The sequence below is a fragment of the Salmo salar genome, chromosome 02, assembly GCF_965601325.2.
Source record: "Salmo salar chromosome 02, fSalSal1, whole genome shotgun sequence".
Classification (NCBI taxonomy): Eukaryota; Metazoa; Chordata; class Actinopteri; order Salmoniformes; family Salmonidae; genus Salmo; species Salmo salar.
Window position 1 is genome coordinate 14,317,230 of NC_138292.1, and position 24,271 is coordinate 14,341,500.

The following is a 24,271-nucleotide window of genomic DNA, read 5'->3' on the forward strand; positions in this document are numbered from 1 at the left end:
ACAGCACTTCACCAATCTGGGCTTTATGGGAGAGTGGCCAGAAGGAAGCCACTCCTGAGAAAAAAGGCACATAACAGCATGCCAGGAGTTTTCAAAAAGGTACATTTTTTAACTCTTTGGCCTGAATGCAAAGCTTTGTCTGGATAAAACCAGGCACAGCTCATCACCAGTCTAACACCATCCCCATCGTGAAGCATGGTGGCAGCATCATGCTATAGGGATGCTTTTCAGGAGTAGGGAACTGGGAGATTGTTAAGGATGGAGTGAACAATGAATGGCGCCAAATACAGGCAAATCCTTTATCAGAACGCGAACGACCTTAGACTGGAACAAAGATTTACATCCCAACAGGACAATGACCCCAAGCATAAAGCCAAAGCAATGGCTTCAGAACAATGTGAAATTCTGAGTGGCCCAGCCAAAGTCCACACTTGAATACCATTGAAAATCTGTGGAAAGACTTGAATATTGCTGTTCACCGCCATTCTCCATCTAACTTAATAGAGCTTGAGAAAATTTGCAACGAAGAATGAGAAAATCCCCAAATCTAGTTGTGCAAAGCTGATACAGACCTACCCAAGACGACTCAAAGCTGTAATCGTCGCCAAAGGCGGTTCTACAATGTAGAAGGGTTGTGAATACTTAAAAGAAAATTCTGCATTTAATTTAATACATTTGCTACCATTTAATAAAATTATGGGGTATTGTATGAAGATGAGTGACAGAAAAAAATATTGAATACATTTTGAATTCAGGCTGCAACACAAAATGGGTAGGAATACTATCTGAAGGCACTGTAGGTGAAGGCTCTATATAAGTTGCTCTTCAGGGGTTACTGGTGTCTTCTGGCAGCAGCATAAGGAGTTGTAAATCCTGGCAGAATACCTTTCAGCAGAGGGGCTCTGTGGCCTGCATATTTAACTGGTCTCTACTCTGGAGGGAATAGTCTCTGGAGTCTGAACATGGTGATGCACCAAGATTGTTCTAATTAGAGTTCTAAGTCATGTGCCCCAACTGGTACCCTATTCCCTATATAGTGCATTACTTTTGACCATGCAAACTAGTGCACTATATAGGGAATAGGGTGCCATTTGGGACATTAACAGAGATTAGGCTGATGATTCATCTTAAAAGCAAGGCCACCAGGAAAACTACCAGCACACCGATCAGTGATCCACCTCTTGGATGAAGCTCTGAGGTAAATAGTTGACAAGATAAAGTTATGGTTAAACAGTTATGGAGCAACATTTGGGATCGACACTGTACAGTGTAATGGATTACTTTCTGTCAATTCCTTTAGCAACAAGTGATCGAAGTTGCATCTGACAGAACACAGACCCACTTGGGCGACAATACATCACAAGCACAGAAAAGACAAGACTAATTTATAAGACGTCATTTTCCACAACATTTTATTTTGGATATTACCATAGCTATATGTAACTTTTGACAACAGGTATCAACTACAGAATAATACATTTAATAATTCTGCCATTTCATATTTTCATTTTCTTTTAGCCAGCACATGGTTTGGTCCAGTAACATTCAGTGGATGGTTCTTCCTCTCTCGATGTCCTTGGATCGATAATGTTAAACATATAACACATGCACATGTCATTCACCTGTTTACATCTGGGTAAGACGACTGACTGACATGAATAAAATCATGTTCTTTTCTTGGAGACACCCATTACTAATAAGGCTATACTTACAGCTATGGACCAAAAGGTTCACTCTGCTGTCTAAATATAGAGCACCATATTTACATCTCTATTTACAGATATTTTGTTTAAAAAGAAAAAGAAAAAAATACTCAAGATATCTTTCTCTGTTAGTTTTTAGTCCGAGGTGCCTTTCAATCTAAGGCTGTACAGGGTTGAAATATAAAACAAAAATATGTTCATTTACAGATAGCTGCAACATGTAGCTTATTGCCAATGCCCTTAAAATATATCCCCACATCTCCCCATACCCCATTTCTTTCCTTCTTTACTAAGCCCAGTCCTTTAAAGCTTACAGACAGGAATCTCTCCTGAAAGGTGCATGTGCTCTACTGAACCACTAATCCTGAATGGAAAACCTTCACCCTGCAGTGTCCAGTAAGGTGTGGGTGTGAGACACACTGCCATGTTAGTCCCCAACGAAAGACTCACGGGCCCACTTCAACACAGAATCATTTTTAAAACAGCAGATTGTTCAAAAATATAACTTTTTAAAACATATATACATACTCAACATACACCCTTTAAAAACAAACAAACAAACCAGCCTGTCAGAAGACCAGCCTGCGAGACCAGCCTGCCAGCTTGTATAGTCGCCAGCCCAGTCAGAAGACCACCCTGCCAGGCCAGTCAGAAGACCACCCTGCCAGGCCAGTCAGAAGACCAGTCAGAAGACCAGCCTGCCAGACAGTATGATCTAAAGGCCAGTCAGAAGACCAGTCAGAAGACCACCCTGCCAGGCCAGTCAGAAGACCAGTCAGAAGACCACCCTGCCAGGCCAGTCAGAAGACCAGTCAGAAGACCACCCTGCCAGGCCAGTCAGAAGACCAGTCAGAAGACCACCCTGCCAGGCCAGTCAGAAGACCAGTCAGAAGACCACCCTGCCAGGCCAGTCAGAAGACCAGTCAGAAGACCACCCTGCCAGGCCAGTCAGAAGACCAGTCAGTTACAGTAACAGAAAGTAAAACAGTCTAACAAAGCAAAGACGTGGGCGGGTGCACACAGGTCCACTGGAATACAGAGACCCAATGCAGTTTTCAATTAATTAGTACATTTTTCTTTTCAATTCTCATGCTCTTCTATTGATCTTAAAATGCATTTTCTAAGATGTTACTTCAACATGGCAGGTGGTCAACCAAGGACATGACCAACATGTGAACGGGACCACATCAAATCAGTGTGGGTCTGCTTGCCTGCTTCCTTGAGGCCCAACACAGGAAGAAAATACACTACTAGTCTACCAGTGTACTTTACATTCAGTTTGACACGTTGTCATGAACTTTGAACCATTTCAGGAGGTTGCCCAATTTGCAAATGAACAGCAGTAGTTCTAATTACAGATGAATGACCCTTTCTGTTAGAATAGTGTCTAAAAGATTGCAGCTCCTACCTGTATTCACTATACAATAGTAAGTATAGTAGTATTTGACCCAAATAGGTTGATTTATTCTGCCTGAAGACGAGTGCATTGAGATTGGAATAAAGACGGAGCTGAAGCCTTATTTCCCAGGTTACTGGCTCTAGGTAACACCAAAGTAAACCAGATGTGTTGAAGTAGCACTTATTCAACAGCGCTTTGGAAACAATAATTCATGTGGCCTTCAAAATCAATTCAGTGAGAGCTGTATAGCCATCTAAAATGCATCTTTAATTCCATACACTTAAACACAAACATAAAACAGATTGTCTGTGTGCAATATCAAAGTGAAATAACGTTTCAGACAGTAGGTCACTGTCGCTGTAAAATGAGGTTAATCAATGAATCAAATTAAAACATCTCTAGAAGTTACCAAGTTTCTGTCTCAGTTGGTCGTTGTGTTTTAAGACTGCATGGCAGGAGCTTATATCAACATGAAGGTTACAGGTTACTTCCCTTCCTCCAGGACCATGTATGGTGACTGGTATCTCTGTTCTCCTCTACCTCTCCCAGCTGTATGGTGACTGGTATCTGTTCTCCTCTACCTCTCCCAGCTGTATGGTGACTGGTATCTCTGTCCTCCTCTACCTCTCCCAGCTGTATGGTGACTGGTATCTCTGTCCTCCTCTACCTCTCCCAGCTGTATGGTGACTGGTATCTCTGTTCTCCTCTACCTCTCCCAGCTGTATGGTGACTGGTATCTCTGTTCTCCTCTACCTCTCCCAGCTGTATGGTGACTGGTATCTCTGTTCTCCTCTACCTCTCCCAGCTGTATGGTGACTGGTATCTGTCCTCCTCTACCTCTCCCAGCTGTATGGTGACTGGTATCTGTTCTCCTCTACCTCTCCCAGCTGTATGGTGACTGGTATCTCTGTCCTCCTCTACCTCTCCCAGCTGTATGGTGACTGGTATCTCTGTCCTCCTCTACCTCTCCCAGCTGTATGGTGACTGGTATCTCTGTTCTCCTCTACCTCTCCCAGCTGTATGGTGACTGGTATCTCTGTCCTCCTCTACCTCTCCCAGCTGTATGGTGACTGGTATCTCTGTCCTCCTCTACCTCTCCCAGCTGTATGGTGACTGGTATCTCTGTCCTCCTCTACCTCTCCCAGCTGTATGGTGACTGGTATCTCTGTTCTCCTCTACCTCTCCCAGCTGTATGGTGACTGGTATCTGTCCTCCTCTACCTCTCCCAGCTGTATGGTGACTGGTATCTCTGTCCTCCTCTACCTCTCCCAGCTGTATGGTGACTGGTATCTCTGTTCTCCTCTACCTCTCCCAGCTGTATGGTGACTGGTATCTCTGTCCTCCTCTACCTCTCCCAGCTGTATGGTGACTGGTATCTCTGTTCTCCTCTACCTCTCCCAGCTGTATGGTGACTGGTATCTCTGTTCTCCTCTACCTCTCCCAGCTGTATGGTGACTGGTATCTCTGTTCTCCTCTACCTCTCCCAGCTGTATGGTGACTGGTATCTCTGTTCTCCTCTACCTCTCCCAGCTGTATGGTGACTGGTATCTGTCCTCCTCTACCTCTCCCAGCTGTATGGTGACTGGTATCTGTTCTCCTCTACCTCTCCCAGCTGTATGGTGACTGGTATCTCTGTCCTCCTCTACCTCTCCCAGCTGTATGGTGACTGGTATCTCTGTTCTCCTCTACCTCTCCCAGCTGTATGGTGACTGGTATCTCTGTCCTCCTCTACCTCTCCCAGCTGTATGGTGACTGGTATCTGTCCTCCTCTACCTCTCCCAGCTGTATGGTGACTGGTATCTCTGTTCTCCTCTACCTCTCCCAGCTGTATGGTGACTGGTATCTGTCCTCCTCTACCTCTCCCAGCTGTATGGTGACTGGTATCTGTCCTCCTCTACCTCTCCCAGCTGTATGGTGACTGGCATCTCTGTCCTCCTCTACCTCTCCCAGCTGTATGGTGACTGGTATCTCTGTTCTCCTCTACCTCTCCCAGCTGTATGGTGACTGGTATCTCTGTTCTCCTCTACCTCTCCCAGCTGTATGGTGACTGGTATCTGTCCTCCTCTTCCTCTCCCAGCTGTATGGTGACTGGTATCTGTCCTCCTCTACCTCTCCCAGCTGTATGGTGACTGGTATCTCTGTTCTCCTCTACCTCTCCCAGCTGTATGGTGACTGGTATCTCTGTTCTCCTCTACCTCTCCCAGCTGTATGGTGACTGGCATCTCTGTCCTCCTCTACCTCTCCCAGCTGTATGGTGACTGGTATCTCTGTTCTCCTCTACCTCTCCCAGCTGTATGGTGACTGTCATCTCTGTCCTCCTCTACCTCTCCCAGCTGTATGGTGACTGGTATCTGTCCTCCTCTACCTCTCCCAGCTGTATGGTGACTGGCATCTCTGTCCTCCTCTACCTCTCCCAGCTGTATGGTGACTGGTATCTCTGTTCTCCTCTACCTCTCCCAGCTGTATGGTGACTGGTATCTGTCCTCCTCTACCTCTCCCAGCTGTATGGTGACTGGTATCTGTCCTCCTCTACCTCTCCCAGCTGTATGGTGACTGGCATCTCTGTCCTCCTCTACCTCTCCCAGCTGTATGGTGACTGGTATCTCTGTTCTCCTCTACCTCTCCCAGCTGTATGGTGACTGGTATCTCTGTTCTCCTCTACCTCTCCCAGCTGTATGGTGACTGGTATCTGTCCTCCTCTTCCTCTCCCAGCTGTATGGTGACTGGTATCTGTCCTCCTCTACCTCTCCCAGCTGTATGGTGACTGGTATCTCTGTCCTCCTCTACCTCTCCCAGCTGTATGGTGACTGGTATCTCTGTCCTCCTCTACCTCTCCCAGCTGTATGGTGACTGGTATCTCTGTTCTCCTCTACCTCTCCCAGCTGTATGGTGACTGGTATCTCTGTTCTCCTCTACCTCTCCCAGCTGTATGGTGACTGGTATCTCTGTTCTCCTCTACCTCTCCCAGCTGTATGGTGACTGGTATCTCTGTCCTCCTCTACCTCTCCCAGCTGTATGGTGACTGGTATCTCTGTTCTCCTCTACCTCTCCCAGCTGTATGGTGACTGGCATCTCTGTCCTCCTCTACCTCTCCCAGCTGTATGGTGACTGGTATCTCTGTTCTCCTCTACCTCTCCCAGCTGTATGGTGACTGGCATCTCTGTTCTCCTCTACCTCTCCCAGCTGTATGGTGACTGGTATCTCTGTTCTCCTCTACCTCTCCCAGCTGTATGGTGACTGGTATCTCTGTTCTCCTCTACCTCTCCCAGCTGTATGGTGACTGGTATCTGTCCTCCTCTACCTCTCCCAGCTGTATGGTGACTGGTATCTCTGTTCTCCTCTACCTCTCCCAGCTGTATGGTGACTGGTATCTCTGTTCTCCTCTACCTCTCCCAGCTGTATGGTGACTGGCATCTCTGTCCTCCTCTACCTCTCCCAGCTGTATGGTGACTGGTATCTCTGTTCTCCTCTACCTCTCCCAGCTGTATGGTGACTGTCATCTCTGTCCTCCTCTACCTCTCCCAGCTGTATGGTGACTGGTATCTGTCCTCCTCTACCTCTCCCAGCTGTATGGTGACTGGCATCTCTGTCCTCCTCTACCTCTCCCAGCTGTATGGTGACTGGTATCTCTGTTCTCCTCTACCTCTCCCAGCTGTATGGTGACTGGTATCTGTCCTCCTCTACCTCTCCCAGCTGTATGGTGACTGGTATCTCTGTTCTCCTCTACCTCTCCCAGCTGTATGGTGACTGGTATCTCTGTTCTCCTCTACCTCTCCCAGCATACCCTTTACATTCCACTGCTAGTGGGCATCAACATCAGGACTTGAATTGAACAATAGACCAATAATCTAATTTAAGTGCTTACCCTTTAACTATCACGTGCTACTACTTACCCACTGTTACAAGTTTGGTATTTTGTACCCCAAAATATAGTTAATCTAAAATCAAACCCACATCCATATTTATGTTTACATCAACACCCCAACTCACCTCAGAACTTAGTTAAGTTCTGTTACCTCGGCTCATTCCAGGGGGAGCTAGTGATAGTAGCAGAAACAAAACAAAAGAATCCCCTGCAGCATGCAGCTCATAGGTCCTAGTGAACAAACTAAAAGTGTCATCTTTTAAGATAACAGCAGAAGGCAGGTTTTGATGGTGAGGTGTTCTGAGGTCAGACGTATGCTACAGCGGTGACTGTGGTTGGACAGATTGGACTGGCAGAGTGGTGTCAGAGGGTGCCAGGGTGTGTGTGTCATATGACCTGGCAGCAGCTGGCCTGAGAGGTGCACAGGAGCCCTTCTCTAGGGCTGCGCTGGATGTTCACAGAGATGGTCTTTTCACACAGAGGTAGCTGGAGAACATTCTTTTTCAGGTTGTTCAGCTTGTTATTCTCCTTGGTGGCCAGGGCCAGTTCGCTAAGTGCTGCTGCCGTTTGGTCTGTGTATGCCCTTGGAGTGTTGACAGCGGTGGTGGGCAGAGCGATGGTGTCTAACTCCAGGTCCAAGCTGCCGTTGGAGCCGATGCACATCTTCCAAGAGGACCTCTCCTGTGTCTTGACGCTGCCAGCTGACAGGCTGCTTGACAGGTTCTGAGGGTGTATGATGAACTGGCCCATCCCCCCTGCCAGGCCGGGGCCTCCACTTCTCCCCCTGTGCTGTAACTGGGAGCTGAGACACAGGCTCAGGAGCTTCAGGCTCTCCACCAGCTCTGCAGCCCCGGGGCTGCGGGAGGCACAGTGTCTCCGCGTGGACCCTGAAGACGAGTGGTTACTGCTGCCGTTAGAACAACTTGAGGGGGAACCCTGTCCATTACCACCTCCTCCCCCACTACTACCACTCCCTCCATTGTCACTACTCCCCCCACCTCCCCCTCCAGGAGGACTGCCCCTGTCTGGACCTGAGCTGCCCCCCTCCCCGGGGGGTTTACTCTGCCCTCCACTGCTCCCTCCACCATTTCCCCCTGAGTTCCCAGGTGGGCCCTCACTGCTGTCCCTGCGGTTCCAGCTGTAGGTGAAACCTGTGTCCTTGTCCAGACGCCGGCGGTGGCTCTCCGAGTCGTCGTCGCTGGTCTCGGAGCTGGAGCAGGACGAGCCGCGGCCTTGGCTCTTGCGGCGGTGATAGCGTTTCTGAGTGGTGCCCGGGGACCCGGCCGCTGCGATGTTCATTTTTAGCCGGCTGAGTTTGGGCGGCAGCCCCTCGTCCATATGGAAGTCGTCGTCCGACTCACCCTCCTCCTCAAAGATCTGGTTGAGGAGCGGGGCGCTCTTCCTGGAAGTCAGCCGGTTGGTGATGGATGGAGCCCTGCGACGCAGGATCACTTGGGTGGACAGAGGGGACGGGTCCTCTTCCTCCTCTTCATCCTCCTCCACCCTGAACAGGCAGCTGCGCTGCTTGGCTGAGGAAGTGGAGGGTGTGGGGGCAGTGGCCCCAGCTCTAGGGGGCCCTGAAACGGGGGCAGGGGCACCGGAGGCCCCTGCGTTGCTCTCGTCCCTGCGGAGCTCCAGCAGGCCTTTGGTGCGGTGTCCGTTGAGAAGGTTCTCAGCGCTGCGGGCGGGGGACTGGGGACCACCAGCGTGGCAGATGGAGGAGGCTGCCAGACTGTCCTCGATGTCCTGATGCATGTCAATCTTCGTCGGCCAGGACTGCCTGGAAGGGCAGAGAGCAGACCAGAGTTATTCCCCTGGTTAGTATACGCTGCAATGACTTTACATAGAGTCAGAGGAGAAAATAAACCAAGATAAAATAAACAGTATGATCTTAGAATGAGGTCAGATGATTCATGTGTAATCCAGTACTGAACTGCTGAACCTGACTAAACAGCTCAGTGAGTCAACATTCTTCTAATGTAGAAGGTCCTTGTTGACATGGCAGAGTGAGAAAACAAACAGAACAGAGCGCTGGGGATCACTCTCGACGGAGCCCGGGCATGTCCCAGCGGCACGCAATCTAACACAATTAATCCCATGGTAGTCCTGCCTGCCGGGTGCATGAGTAACCCTCCACGCTACTGCATGGCGGTGGGCTGGGTCGGGTCACCACAGGCCCCTTACTGCTGCTCTGCTACCATCCTAGTTAATTCAGCCAGGCTTTCAAAAGGCGTAAGGACAGTAGAATCTCTCAGACACACACCTCAGATTCCATTCACTCTCACAACCTCAGACGACCGTGACAGACTCTACAATCCCTGAAGCCAACTACCTGATGAAGCTCAGCTTCAGCCCACGATGGCACGGAGAGAGAGAGAGCGCGAGGGCACTATGGTAACACACCTAGCATTCGTCCTCTTGTCCAGGTCACTATTTTGGGCATATATAAACTGGCATGTGCATGACACACAGTAGACTGTTGTTATTCCTAAAAATAATTTAACCACTATCAGAACGTTTTTTTTCTTTCTGTTATGTTGCCTGATGCCACACGCTGACAGTGTTTCTGTGTTAAAATACACAACGTGCAGTGAACTGAAGAGCGCAGGCCAGTAGAAACAGTAGATGTGCAGTAGAAACCTGTACTGCTGCACCATACATTACAGTTGATTTGGCACACATTCTGCTCCTGCACCCAGGGGGCCACAACCCAGGAGCTAAAATTGGGCCTTCTCCCCGTTTGGCAATGGGTTTCTGGCCAAATGGGTTATAGCGAGCAGGCCAGGAGGGAGCAGCTTTAGCCTGCATGCGTTTGATCTCTCCTCTCTTCTTCCTCCAAAAGGAGTGTCTCGCTCCCTCTCTCTGGCTTTGATATTCCGAGAGAGAAGCAGACTTCCCTTTTCTAGGTCACTCCAAAGCATTTACTGCAGTCAGCCGTAAAAACACATTTGTCACCACGTTGAGGGATCACATGACCGGAGGGGGCAGGATGGGAACCAGACCAAGAGGAAAGGACAGCATGGGTTCTCCTCCTAATGCCACGGTCAACGACGCCCAGCAGAGCAGCACCCACAGCTACTGAAGCATAACAGGTCAATTACCGTCAGAGCCTTGGCTGCTTCCTCCTCCTAGTCACTGAGTCGTCGTCATTATGACAATCTGGATGGCCCCAATAAATGGATGAGTGTGTGTAGTAGGCTATTAAACAGGCATTGGTATTGCAGTTAGAGTGGTTGGATCTGGTGGGTTTCATCTGGAGGGGATAGTTTTGGTTTTGTGTGTATGTGTCACACGTGTGTGTGTTGCATGTATATACAGTTGAATTCGGGAGTTTACATGCACCTTTGCCAAATACATTTAAACTCAGTTTTTCACAATTCCTGACATTTAATCCTAGTAAAAATCCCTGTCTTAGGTCAGTTAGGATCACCACTTTATTTTAAGAATGTGAAATGTCAGAATAATAGTAGAGAGAATGACTTATTTCAGCTTTTATTTCTTTCATCACATTCCCAGTGGGTCAGAAGTTGACATACACTCAATTAGTATTTGGTAGCATTGCCTTTAATTTGTTTAACTTGGGTCAAATGTTTCAGGTAGCCTTCCACAAGCTTCCCACAAAACGTTGGGTGAATTTTGGCCCATTCCTATTGACAGAGCTGGTGTAACTGAGTCAGGTTTGTAGGCCTCCTTGCTCACACACGCTTTCTCAGTTCTGCCCACAATTTTTCTAAGGGATTGAGGTCAGGGCTTTGTGATGGCCACGCCAATACCTTGACTTTGTTGTCCTTAAGCAATTTTGCCACAACTTTGGAAGTATGCTTGGGATCATTGTCGATTTGGAAGACCCATTTGCGACCAAGCTTTAACTTCCTGACTGATATCTTGAGATGTTGCCTCAATATATCCACATACTTTCCCCCCCTCATGATGCCATCTATTTTGTGAAGTGCACCAGTCCCTCCTGCAGCAAAGACCCCCCACAACATGATGCTGCCACCCCGGCTTCATGGTTGGGATGGTGTTCTTCGGCTTGCAAGCCTCCCCCTTTTTCCTCCAAACATAACGATGGTCATTATGGCCAAACGGTTCTATTTTTTGTTTCATCAAACCAGAGGACATTTCTCCAAAAAGTATGATCTTTGTCCCCATGTGCAGTTGCAAAACGTAGTCTGGCGGTTTTAGAGCAGTGGCTTCTTCCTTGCTGAGCGGCCTTTCAGGTTACGTCGATATAGGACTCGTTTTACTGTGGATATAGATATTTTTGTACCCGTTTCCTCCAGCATCTTCACAAGGTCCTTTGCTGTTGTTCTGGGATTGATTTGCAGTTTTCACATCAAAGTACATTCCTCTCTAGGAGACAGAACGCGTCTCCTTCCTGAGCGTTATGACGGCTGCATGGTCCCATGGTGTTTATACTTGCGTACTATTGTTTGTACAGATGAACGTGGTACCTTCAGGCATTTGGAAATTGCTCCCAAGGATGAACCAGACTTGTGAAGGTCTACCATTTGTTTTCTGGGGTCTTGGCTGATTTCTCCATGATTTCAAGCTAAGAGGCACTGAGTTTGATGGTAGGCCTTGAAATACATCTACAGGTACACCTCCAATTGACACAAATTATGTCAATTAGACTATCAAAAGCTCCTAAAGCCATAACATTAACAGCTTGGAAAATTCCAGAAAATTAAGGGCACAGTCAATTTAGTGTATGTGAACTTCTGACCCACTGGAATTGTGATAGAGTGAATTATAAGTGAAATAATCTGTAAACAATTGTTGGAAAAATTACTTGTGTCATGCACAAAGTAGATGTCCTAACCGACTTGACAAAACTATAGCTTGTTAACCTCTTACATCTAGACGTTCCGCTAGCGGAACACCTGCTCCAATATCCAATGATAGGCGTGGCGCGAATTACAAATTCCTCAAAAATACAAAAACTTCAATTTTTCAAACATATGACTATTTCACAGCATTTTAAAGACAAGACTCTCCTTTATCTAACCACACTGTCCGATTTCAAAAAGGCTTTACAGCGAAAGCAAAACATTAGATTATGTCAGCAGAGTACCAAGCCAGAAATAATCAGACACCCATTTTTTCAAGCTAGCATATAATGTCACAAAAAACAAAACCACAGCTAAATGCAGCACTAACCTTTGATGATCTTCATCAGATGACAACCCTAGGACATTATGTTATACAATGCATGCATGTTTTGTTCAATCAAGTTCATATTTATATCAAAAACCAGCTTTTTACATTAGCATGTGACGTTCAGAACTAGCATACCCCCGCAAACATCCGGTGAATTTACTAAATTACTCACGATAAACGTTCACAAAAAACATAACAATTATTTTAAGAATTATAGATACAGAACTCCTCTATGCACTCTATATGTCCGATTTTAAAATAGCTTTTCGGTGAAAGCACATTTTGCAATATTCTCAGTACATACCCCAGCCATCACGGCTAGCCATTTAGACACCGACCAAGTTTAGCCCTGATCAAACTCCGATTTATTATTACAAAAGTTTCATTACCTTTGTTGTCTTCGTCAGAATGCACTCCCAGGACTGCTACTTCATTAACAAATGTTGGTTTGGTCCAAAATAATCCATCGTTATATCCGAATAGCGGCGTTTTGTTCGTGCGTTCCAGACACTATCCGAAATGGTAAAGAAGGGTCGTGCGCATGGCGCAATTCGTGACAAAAAAATTCTAAATATTCCATTACCATACTTCGAAGCATGTCAACCGCTGTTTAAAATCAATTTTTATGCCATTTTTCTCGTAGAAAAGCGATAATATTCCGACCGGGAATCTCCTTTTCGGCAAACAGAGGAAAAAAAATCACAAAGACGGGGGCGGCCAGGTCACGCGCCTAAGCCCAGAGTCCCTTGATCGGCCACTTGAGAAAGGCGATAATGTGTTTCAGCCTGGGGCTGGGATGACGACATTCAGGTTTTTCCCGGGCTCTGAGCGCCTATGGACGACGTAGGAAGTGTCACGTTAGAGCAGAGATCCTTAGTAAAAGATAGAGATGGCAAAGAAGTTCCAGAAATGGTCAGACAGGCCACTTCCTGTAAAGGAATCTCTTAGGTTTTGACCTGCCATTTGAGTTCTGTTATACTCACAGACACCATTCAAACAGTTTTAGAAACTTTAGGGTGTTTTCTATCCATATATAATAAGTATATGCATATTCTAGTTACTGGGTAGGATTAGTAACCAGATTAAATCGGGTACGTTTTTTATCCAGCCGTGAAAATACTGCCCCCTAGCCATAAGAGGTTAACAAGAAATTTGAGGAGTTGTTGAAAAACGAGTTTTAATGACTCCAACCTAAGTGTATGTAAACTTCCGACTTCAACTGTATGTGTTGCATGTGTGTGTGTCACCTGAACTGGGCCTTGATGTTGCTGGGGCTGGAGGAGCGTGTCTGGACCTCCTTCTCCTGTTTCTCTCTCAGGATCCTCTCAGCCAGCAGGAAGTAGGTGGCAGTGATGTGGTTGTACTTGTTGGTCTCCAGGGCTCTGGAACAAACACCATGGACAGGACATGTTAGGACAGGCTGGGAGAGAAGGCCAAGAGAGGGTTACACACCCACGAGAGACAAGTACGGTATGTCAACAGACAAGTCACCGCAGAGCAAACCCAATCACGTCGGCATTTAAAAGAAGCCATTTGACGCATCTAAATGTAAACAAAGCAACATAACAGGTTCTAACCTTTTGCTGCCCTCTAACCCCTCTGGAGTCAATGACAGTAGATGGCTGGTTCGCATCCCTCTAACCCCTCTGGAGTCAATGATAGTAGATGGCAAGTTCACATCCCTCTAACCCCTCTGTAGTCAATGACAGTAGATGGCTGGTTCACATCCCTCTAACCCCTCTGGAGTCAATGACAGTAGATGGCCAGTTCACATCCCTCTAACCCCTCTGGAGTCAATGACAGTAGATGGCTGGTTCACATTCCTCAACAGCCTCTGGTATTACTCTACGCTGTGTTAATGAACAATCAAGTGAAATCCTCAGCCAAGGGCTGTGGTGTGTGTGTGTGAGAATGTAAATGTCTGTCAGGTGGGAGGTGGGGACGTCAGCGGGACAATCTCTTGAATGCCTGGGAAGTGGGGATAAATCCTCTGGCGTATACTCAAAGACTCCCTGTATCCCTCTGCTCTCTCCTCATCGTCAGTAAAACCCTTCCTTCAGACAGGGTCAATGAAAGGAGGCCAGTGTGTGTCTGTGAAACACGGCTGGCAGCGGCCCTGCTGCTTTAAAGTGGAGCCAGTACGTGTGTTTCAAATCACATCCATGATTCATGTTCAGGGTAGGAGGCTAAAGGAGGGCTGCTGTTGGGTTCACATGCTACAGTTCAACACTCTGGTCTCTTATCTGCTGACGGAGTCCTCTCAGATGTTCAGGTTCAGTTCTATGCGTTGGTAGTACAGATGTTAGTGGTGAGCGTGACACAGAAACAGGTTTGGTGGGTTGCAGAACCCGCAATATGAAAAGGACAAATGAAGAGCAGACTTCAGAACATCATTCATGCCTCCACAGCAAATGGCACAGTCAGTCAATGCAAAATACATTCTGTTAAATACCTCGTCACTTGCAGAAGATTAACGGCCATCTGCAATTGTGTGTGTGTAGGTTAGGTCTGTTGCGGTCATTCAATTTTGTCAGCTGGTGATTATCATGCAAATAACTGTTGGACTCATGGTAACTGACCGTTAATTAACATAAACATGTTTAGCTGAATAAAATAGAAAGGATATTTTCTCCAAACTTTTCCAAGGGTGTGTGCTCATGCAGCTATTCTGTGTTGAGCGGTTAACAAAGATTCAGATCCTGCTATATGCTTCATTTAGAGTTATTTATGAGACTTTAGCTGTGATACAAACATTAGGCTATATGTTTAGATTTTTTATACATTTTAAGACTGCATGATGCGACTAATGATTTGAAAAAGTTGCATGAAAGGCATGAGCTCTGTTCTGTTTCTTGCACAGGCTGCACACACTTCATCAGTCTCTCATTCACAATTTTACAAGCGCTTGATACTATTCTCACCCATCAGACTATTCTCAATTTAAATCTGGTCTTTACATACAGCCTACAAATATATGTGGAATTATTTTTGATTTAGAATGGCACACAAAAACAAAATGTAATCAGCTGAATGGAGGTTACGTGCGGCGCGTCCATGAGGCATCGGGGAAGCTTTCTCTAAAGTAAATAGAATTGCCAAAACTATATAGCCTAATTAGCCTTACCTCGTCTATACAGAAATAAATAAAATCATTCAAAATAGGCTACTGTCGCACTGCTTTGGTTTATCTTGGCCAGGTCGCAGTTGTAAATTAGAACTTGTTAGCAACTGGCCTACCTGGTTAAATAAAAGGCGAGAAAAAAAATACAAATAAAATCATGATTCGGCCAAAGAGGACCATTAGCTTAAAAAGAAATGGTGGATTGTTCTAAATCGCATTGCCTACAGTTGGTCCCGTGGGCACAGTTGGTAGAGCATGGTGTTTGCAACGCCAGGGTTGTGCGTTCGATTCCCCGGTGGACCAGTACAGAATTTTTAAAAATAAAATAAAATGAAATGTATGCATTCACTACTGTATGCATGCACGTCTGCTAACTGACTAAAATGTAAAATGAGAGGCTGCAAGCGCAATTGGGCAGATTATCGTCGAGATGCGACTGTCTGAAAAGTACAGAGTCCAAGCCAGGCATATCGCAACATTCAGATCGCTGGAAAACAAATTGTTATTGCTGTAAAGAGAAGACGAGGAAAATACTAATTTGTCCTTTAGTTATCAAAATTCTCAACTTAACTGAGCGAACAACAGTATAGCCTATTTTATTGTCACCAGCAGAGATCAGAGCAATATGTCCGGTGAGCACACATTGTGCAGATTGACTATTTATCATTATCGGGTCAGTGCTACTTTAAATTCAGTTATTGGACAACAGTTTCCTGCTCCAGTTTAGATGGACGTCATATTATATTTGTGTCTCCCCTGCTAGTAGACCTATTATATGGACAGCGTCGTTTTAAGTGATTGTTCCTCAGTGTCAGCAGAATAGGCTACTCTGTAATTTGTCATATTAAAAAAGATTCTGCTAATGTCTCCAGTCATATAAAGTGTAATAAAATTGCATGAAATGTGTTTCTAAAAGACCACATTTTTCCCATACAAAGAAGACACCTATCTGATATAGCCTAGGCCTACTCTACACTATATGCACTCAGCCACGCATTTAACCTTTGTCTTTTTTGCAAACAGTGATTGAGTTATATTATTAGCCTATGACTATCCAATCATCACATTATGAATAACAGGCATCTTACTTAAGTCTGCAAATGCAATGATGCATGGAATTAAATCAAATTTTTATTTGTCACATACACATGGTTAGCAGATGTTAGTGCGAGTGTAGCGAAATGCTTGTGCTTCTAGTTCCGACAATGCAGTAATATCCAACGAATAATCTAACCTAACAATTTCACAACAACTACCTTATACACACAAGTGTAAAGGAATGAAGAATATGTACATAAAAATATATGAATGAGTGATGGTACAGAACGGCATAGGCAAGATGCAGCAGATGGTATCGAGTACAGTACATACATATGAGATGAGTAGTGTATGTAAACATATAAAAGTGGCATTGTTTAAAGTGGCTAGTGATACATTTTTCATACATTTTTACATTACTAAAGTGGCTGGAGTTGAGTCAGTATGTTGGCAGCAGCCACTCAATGTGGCTATTTAACAGTCTGATGGCCTTGAGATAGAAGCTGTTTATCAGTCTCTCGGTCCCAGCTTTGATGCACCTGTACTGACCTCGCCTTCTGGATGATAGCTGGGTGAACAGGCAGTGGCTCGGGTGGTTGTTGTCCTAGATGATCTTTATGGCCTTCCTGTGACATCGGGTGGTGTAGGTGTCCTGGAGGGCAGGTAGTTTGCCCATGGTGATGCATTGTGCAGACCTCACTACCCTCTGGAGAGCCTTACGGTTGTGGGCAGAGCAGAGGCGCTACCGCACCTTCTTCACCACGCTGTGTGTGGGTGGACCAATTCAGTTTGTCCGTGATGTGTACGCCGAGGAACTTAAAACTAACTACCCTCTCCACTACTGTCCCGTCGACGTGGATAGGGGGGTGCTCCCTCTGCTGTTTCCTGAAGTCCATGATTATCTCCTTTGTTTTGTTGACATTGAGTGAGGTTATTTTCCTGACACCACACTCCGATGGCCCTCACCTCCTCCCTGTAAGCCGTCTCGTCGTTGTTGGTAATCAAGCCTACCACTGTAGTGTCGTCTGCAAACTTGATGATTGAGTTGGAGGCGTGCATGGCCACGCAGTCGCGGGTGAACAGGGAGTACAGGAGAGGGCTCAGAACGCACCCTTGTGGGGCCCCAGTGTTGCGGATCAGTGGGGTGGAGATGTTACCTACCCTCACCACCTGGGGGCGGCCCGTCAGGAAGTCCAGAACCCAGTTGCACAGGGCGGGGTCGAGATCCAGGGTCTCGAGCTTGATGACGAGTTTGGAGGGTACTATGGTGTTAAATGCTGAGCTGTAGTCGATGAACAGCATTCTCACATAGGTATTCCTCTTGTCCAGATGGGTTAGGGCAGTGTGCAGTGTGGTTGTGATTACGTTGTCTGTGGACCTATTGGGGCGGTAAGCAAATTGGAGTGGGTCTAGGGTGTCAGGTAGGGTGGAGGTGATATGGTCCTTGACTAGTCTCTCAAAGCACTTCATGATGACGGAAGTGAGTGCTACGGGGCGGTAGTCGTTTAGTTCAGTTACCTTAGCTTTCTTGGGAACAGGAACAATGGCGGCCCTCTTGAAGCATGTGGGAATAGCCGACTGGGATAAGGATTGATTGAATATGTCCGTAAACACACCAGTCAGCTGGTCTGCGCATGCTCTGAGGACACGGCTGGGGATGCCGTCTGGGCCTGCAGCCGCGCGAGGGTTAACACGTTTAAATGTTTTACTCACGTCGGCTGCAGTGAAGGAGAGTCCGCAGGTTTTGGTAGTGGGCCGTGTCAGTGGCACTGTTTTGTCCTAAAAGCGAGCAAAGAAGTTGTTTAGTCTGTCTGGGAGCAAGACAGACTGGTCCGCAACGGGGCTGGTTTTCTTTTTGTAATCCGTGATTGACTGTAGACCCTGCCACATACCTCGTGTCTGAGCCGTTGAATTGCGACTCTACTTTGTCTCTATACTGACGCGTAGCTTGTTTGATTGCCTTGCGGAGGGAATAGCTACACTGTTTCTATTCGGTCATGTTTCTGGTCACCTTGCCCTGATTAAAAGCAGTGGTTCGCGCTTTCAGTTTTGCGCAAATGCTGCCATCAATCCACGGTTTCTGGTTTGGGAATGTTTTAATAGTTGCTGTGGGTACGACATCGCCAATGCACTTGCTAATAAACTCGCTCACCGAATCAGCGTATTCGTCAATGTTGTTGTTTGACGCAATGCGGAACATATCCCAGTCCACGTGATCGAAGCAATCTTGAAGCATGGAATCAGATTGGTCGGACCAGCGTTGAACAGACCTGAGCGCGGGAGCTTCCCGTTTTAGTTTCTGTCTATAGGCTGGGAGCAACAAAATGGAGTCGTGGTCAGCTTTTCCGAAGGGAGGGCAGGGGAGGGCCTTATATGTGTCGCGGAAGTTTAGAATAACAATGATCCAGGGTTTTACCAGCCCCGGTTGCACAATCGATATGCTGATAGAATTTAGGGGAGTCTTGTTTTCAGATTAGCCTTGTTAAAATTCCCAGCTACAATGAATGCAGCCTCAGGATATGTGGTTTCCAGTTTACATAGAGTCAAATGAAGTTCGTTCAGGGCCATCGATGTGTCTGCTTAGGGGGGAATATATGCGGCTGTGATTATAATTGAAGAGAATTCTCTAGGTAGATAATGCGGTCGACATTTGATTGTGAGGAATTCTAAGTCAGGTGAACAGAAGGACTTCAGTTCCTGTATGTTGTTATGATCACGCCACGTCTGCTTTAGTATAAAAGGTGCACTTTTATGGTGAAAATGTGCTACTCACACCATGCCTATGTATACCAGGTAGGCTACACCGGTTGGAAAGATGATTAATGCGCTTCATTGTAAGAACTGAGCAATAAACCTAGCAGCAGGAGAAAGCTGAGATCTTCTTTTAAATAGTGGCCAGTCAAAACTGTTTTCACACACACGATTGCGCAATGACGGAGCTTATAAGAACACATTTCACTAGGCTCTGTAGGCTATATGCTCACCAACCGGGTTGCAGGGATCCTAGGCCTATAGGCTAGGCTTAGAGCTATTTGGCCACGTTAGTTGTGATAAAAGCCTTATCAAAACATATAGGCCTATGGGCTTGGCTACATGATGCATGAGACTAGGATTTGAAAAAGCTGCATAAAGGCATGTGCTGTTTCTTGCCTTTGACGGCACACACTGGGTATCATTCACAAGTGATAATATTGTCACCCATCAGACTATTCTCAATTGAATATTGTCTTTACATATACTAAATAATATAAGTAGGAAACTCATGTTGATTTAGAATGGGCCATTATCATGCACCTGTCTGAAGACGGGGGGAGAATACATGTCATCACTTAAATAGCAAATGGAGGACGCTTTTCTCTCGGTCCATTTTCATGCCAGCCAGGTAGGCTACTCCTGTTGTAAAGAGAAGCTTAATATCAGGAAAGTTGAGAATTAAATATAGTAAGCCTATAGAAATCTGATGGGATCCTCTTAAGAGGCCATCAAATCTCAGTTGGAATAGCCTATAGAAATGTTGCGCAACATGAGCTCATGATTTTCCATTGCATTGATGTCAGAGTGTTTAGAGGGACAAGAGCCCTGAGTACCAGACCATTAGGACCTGATGGAGGGACAATAGAGCCCTGAGTACCAGGCCATTAGGACCTGATGGAGGGACAGTAGTGCCCTGAGTACCAGACCATTAGGACCTGATGGAGGGACAATAGAGCCCTGAGTACCAGGCCATTAGGACCTGATGGAGGGACAATAGAGCCCTGAGTACCAGGCCATTAGGACCTGATGGAGGGACAATAGAGCCCTGAGTACCAGACCATTAGGACCTGATGGAGGGACAGTAGAGCCCTGAGTACCAGACCATTAGGACCTGATGGAGGGACAATAGAGCCCTGAGTACCAGGCCATTAGGACCTGATGGAGGGACAGTAGTGCCCTGAGTACCAGGCCATTAGGACCTGATGGAGGGCCAATAGAGCCCTGAGTACCAGGCCATTAGGACCTGATGGATGGACAGTAGAGCCTTGAGTACCAGGCCGTTAGCAAGTTTGGTAGGCTACTAATGACCAACAGCATCAGAGCACAGTTTTAGAGAAGCCTAGTTACTGAGACTCCAACGGTCATGTGGAATTTGACTGCAGTCACAACTTGTGTCCGTCGGTGTGGCGGTAACACGGTCACCGTAACAGCCCTAGTATAGGTACATGTTAGTATACCGATACATAAACTCAGCAACGGACAGCTGATCGTCCTCGCAGTGGCAGACCACGTGTAACAACACCTGCACAGGATCGGTACATCCGAACATCACACCTGCGGGACAGGTACAGGATTGCAACAACAACTGCCTGAGTTACACCAGGAACGCACAATCCCTCCATCAGTGCTCAGACTGTCCGCAATAGGCTGAGAGAGGCTGGACTGAGGGCTTGTAGGCCTGTTGTAAGGCAGGTCCTCACAGTGTAGCCTATGGGCACAAACCCACCGTCGTTGGACCAGACAGGACTGGCAAAAAGTGCTCTTCACTGACGAGTCGCGGTTTTGTCTCACCAGGGGTGATGGTCGGATTCGCGTTTATCATCGAAGGAATGAGCGTTACACTGAGGCCTATACTCTGGAGCGGGATCGATTTGGAGGTGGAGGGCCCGTTATGGTCTGTGGCGGTGTGTCACAGCATCATCGGACTGAGCTTGTTGTCATTGCAGGCAATCTCAACGCTGTGCGTTACAGGGAAGACATCCTCCTCTCTCATGTGGTACCCTTCCTGCAGGCTCATCCTGACACAACCCTCCAGCATGACAATGCCACCAGCCATACTGCTCATTCTGTGTGTGATTTCCTGCAAGACAGGAATGTCAGTGTTCTGCCATGGCCAGCAAAGAGCCCGGATCTCAATCCCATTGAGCACGTCTGGGACCTGTTGGATCGGCGGGTGAGGGCTAGGGCCATTCGCCCCAGAAATGTCCGGGAACTTGCAGGTGCCTTGGTGGAAGAGTGGGGTAACATCTCACCGCAAGAAGTGGAAAATCTGGTGCAGTCCACGAGGAGGAGATGCACTGCAGTACTTACTGCAGCTGGTGCCCACACCAGATACTGACTGTTACTTTTGATTTTGACCCCCCCCCCTTTGTTCAGGGACACATTATTCCATTTCTGTTAGTCACATGTCTGTGGAACTTGTTCAGATTGTGTCTCAATTGTTGAATCTCGTTATGTTCATACAAATATTTACACATGTTAAGTTTGCTGACAAACGCATTTGACAGTGAGAGGACATTTCTTTTTTTGCTGAGTTTATGTCCATGCATGCGTGTTAACTTACTCTACTATGGGCTCTCGGTCTGCGATGTCCCCCAGCACCATGCGCTGTATGATCCCGTTGTGCTCATCCTCAGACAGGCTCTTATGAGACACCAGGGGGGTGTTGAACTTGGTGGCTGGGGACGGGTCCACCCCCTGCAGCCAGGCATGGCTCTCTATCTCCTCCAGAGACGCACGGCCCTTTGGGTCCCGCTGCAGCATCCGGCCTACCAGACTAGAGAGAGGAAAAAGTATTGATTGTTTTTGTCATCATTGATTGAAATTGCTCTTATAGGTTTGCTCTGGTAATGTAAGATGATGTTTTATCATGCCAATAAAGCTCATTGAATTGCATTGAAAGAGAGAGAGAGAAACAGAGGCAAAAAGAGAGGGCACCATGTTAGTCACATTGCAAACGTCCACAGCATCCCCTGGGCTGGCACAACTACCATATAACCAACAGTTATGGATGAAGACAGTCATGATATACACCGAGTTCACAAAACATTCAGGACACCTTCCTAATATTGAGTTTGACACAAACCGGTGCGCCTGGCAACTACTACCATAACCTGTTCAACAACAGCAAATATTTTGTCTCGTCCATTCACCCTCTGAATGACACACATACATAATCCATGTCTCAAGGCTGAAAAATCCTTCTTTAACTCCTCTCCTCCCCTTCATCTACACTAATTTGAAGTTGATTTAATAAGTGACATCAATAAGGGATCATAGCTTTTCACCTGGTCAGTCTGTCATGGAAAGAACAGGTGTTCTTAATGTTTTCTACAGTATTCACACCCATTTACTTTTTCCACATTACAATTGTGTGTCACTGGCCTACACACAATACCCCATAATGTCAAAGTGGAATTATGTTTTTAGAAATGTTCTACAAATTTCTAACAGACTCAACACCAGGGAGGTTTTCCAATGCCTCGCAAAGAAGGGCACCTATTGGTAGACAGGTAAAAATTCAAAAACAAACATTGAATATCCCTTGATCATGGTGAAGTTATTAATTCAACTTTGGATGGCGTATCAATACACCGAGTCACTACGAAGATACAGGTGTCCTTCCTAACTCAGTTGCCGGAGAGGAAGGAAACCGCTCAATGATTTCACCATGAGGCCAATGGTGACTAAAAGACTTTGAGTTTAATGGCTGTGACGGAAAAAATGGAGGATGGATCAACAACATTGTAGTTACTCCACAATACTAACCTAATTGACAGAGTGAAAAGAAGGAAGCCTGTACGGAATAAAAATATTTAAAAAAACATGAATCCTGTTGTTTGCAAAAAGGCACCAAAGTAATACTGTAAAAAATGTGGCAAAGAAATGTACTTTATGTCCTGAATACAAAGCGTTATGTTTGGGGCAAATCCAAAACATAACTGAGTACCACTGCATATTTTCAAGCATGGTGGTGGCTGCGTCATGTTTTGGGTATGCTTGCCATTGGCAAGGACTAGGGAGTTTAAGGATAAAAAAAATACATGGCATAGAGCTAAACACAGGCAAAATCCTGGTTCAGTCTGCTTTCCAACAGACACGAACAGAAATTCACCTTTCAGCAGGACAATAACCTAAAAGCCAAGGTCAAATATACACTGGAGTTGCTTACCAAGATGACATTGAACGTTCCTGAGTGGCCTAGTTACAGTATTGACTTAAAATCACTTAAACATTTATGGAAAGACTTAAATGGCTGTCAAGCAATGATCAACAAACAACTTGACAGAACTTGAAGAATTAAAAAATAGAATGTGCAAATACTGTTCCATCCAGGTGTGCAAAGCTGTTTGAGACTTACTCAGGAAAAACTCACAGCTATAGTCGCTGCCAAAGGTGATTCTAACATGTATTGAGGGGTATGAATACTTAAGTAAATGTGATGTTTGGATTTCATTTTCAATACATTTGCAAAAAGTTCTAAAAACATGTTTTCACTTTGTCACTATTGGGAATTTTATCCATTTTGAATTCAGGCTGTCATATCAAAATGTGGAATACTTTCTGAAGGCATTGTATATTGAACATTTTTTATCAACAGCTGAGACTGAAGATGGCAGCACATGCAGTCAGGAGCAAAGTAGAGGAGAACCGCGGTCATTTGCCTGGCCAATTACCATCATCCAAAATCCCATGACCGTCACAACCCTCCCTACCTACAGGCAGGTAGCCATGTTGTTCATTACAACACTTTACTGTACTATACTGCTGCCATGTGGCTCAGGGATCATCCAGGACACCATTTATTACTTCTAATCTCAGCCAACTAGGCTATTTAGATCTATCCATCTATTTCATCAATAAGGCCTGAGGGGGTGTGGTAGATGGCCAATATACCACGGCTAAGGGCTGTTCTTATGCACAATGCAATGCAGCCCTTAGCCGTGGTATATTGGCCATATACCACAAACCCCTGAGGTACCTTATTGCTATTATAAACTGGTTACAAACGTAATTAGAGCAGTAAAAATGTTTTGTCATACCTGTGGTATACGGTCTGATTATACCAAGGCTGTCAGCCAATCAGAATTCAGGGTTCAAACCACCCAGTTTTTAACACTCAGCAACGGTCCTCCATTACACCTCTATGCTGGAAAGCATCCACTGCTGTACAGTACATTTACTAACAGTCAAAGTGACTGTTATATTTTCTGTAAAATCACACTTAAAGC

The 24,271-nt window shown here is 46.0% G+C and overlaps 1 protein-coding gene across 50 annotated transcripts in view; it reads right to left on the reverse strand.

The window, feature by feature from the left end:
* Positions 1-1,395: 1,395 nt before the first annotated feature.
* LOC106598871 (SNF-related serine/threonine-protein kinase) overlaps positions 1,396-24,271 on the reverse strand; it is a 70,178-nt gene continuing 47,302 nt past the window's right edge. Inside the window, exons 4-8 of one of the 50 annotated variants that reach the window (XR_014380080.1) lie at positions 21,604-21,816; positions 13,375-13,509; positions 6,619-8,747; positions 6,363-6,403; positions 1,396-6,104 (exon numbers count right to left, since the gene is read on the reverse strand). Coding sequence is in view for 1 of the 50 variants with exons in the window: in XM_082960019.1 (XP_082816145.1) it covers positions 7,355-8,747; positions 13,375-13,509; positions 21,604-21,816 (1,741 nt within the window). In the remaining 49 variants the exon portion in view is untranslated. Of the gene's footprint in view, positions 8,748-13,374; positions 13,510-21,603; positions 21,817-24,271 lie in introns of all 50 variants that reach the window. The other 49 variants (XR_014380072.1, XR_014380085.1, XR_014380079.1 and 46 more) reach the window with 49 other exon arrangements.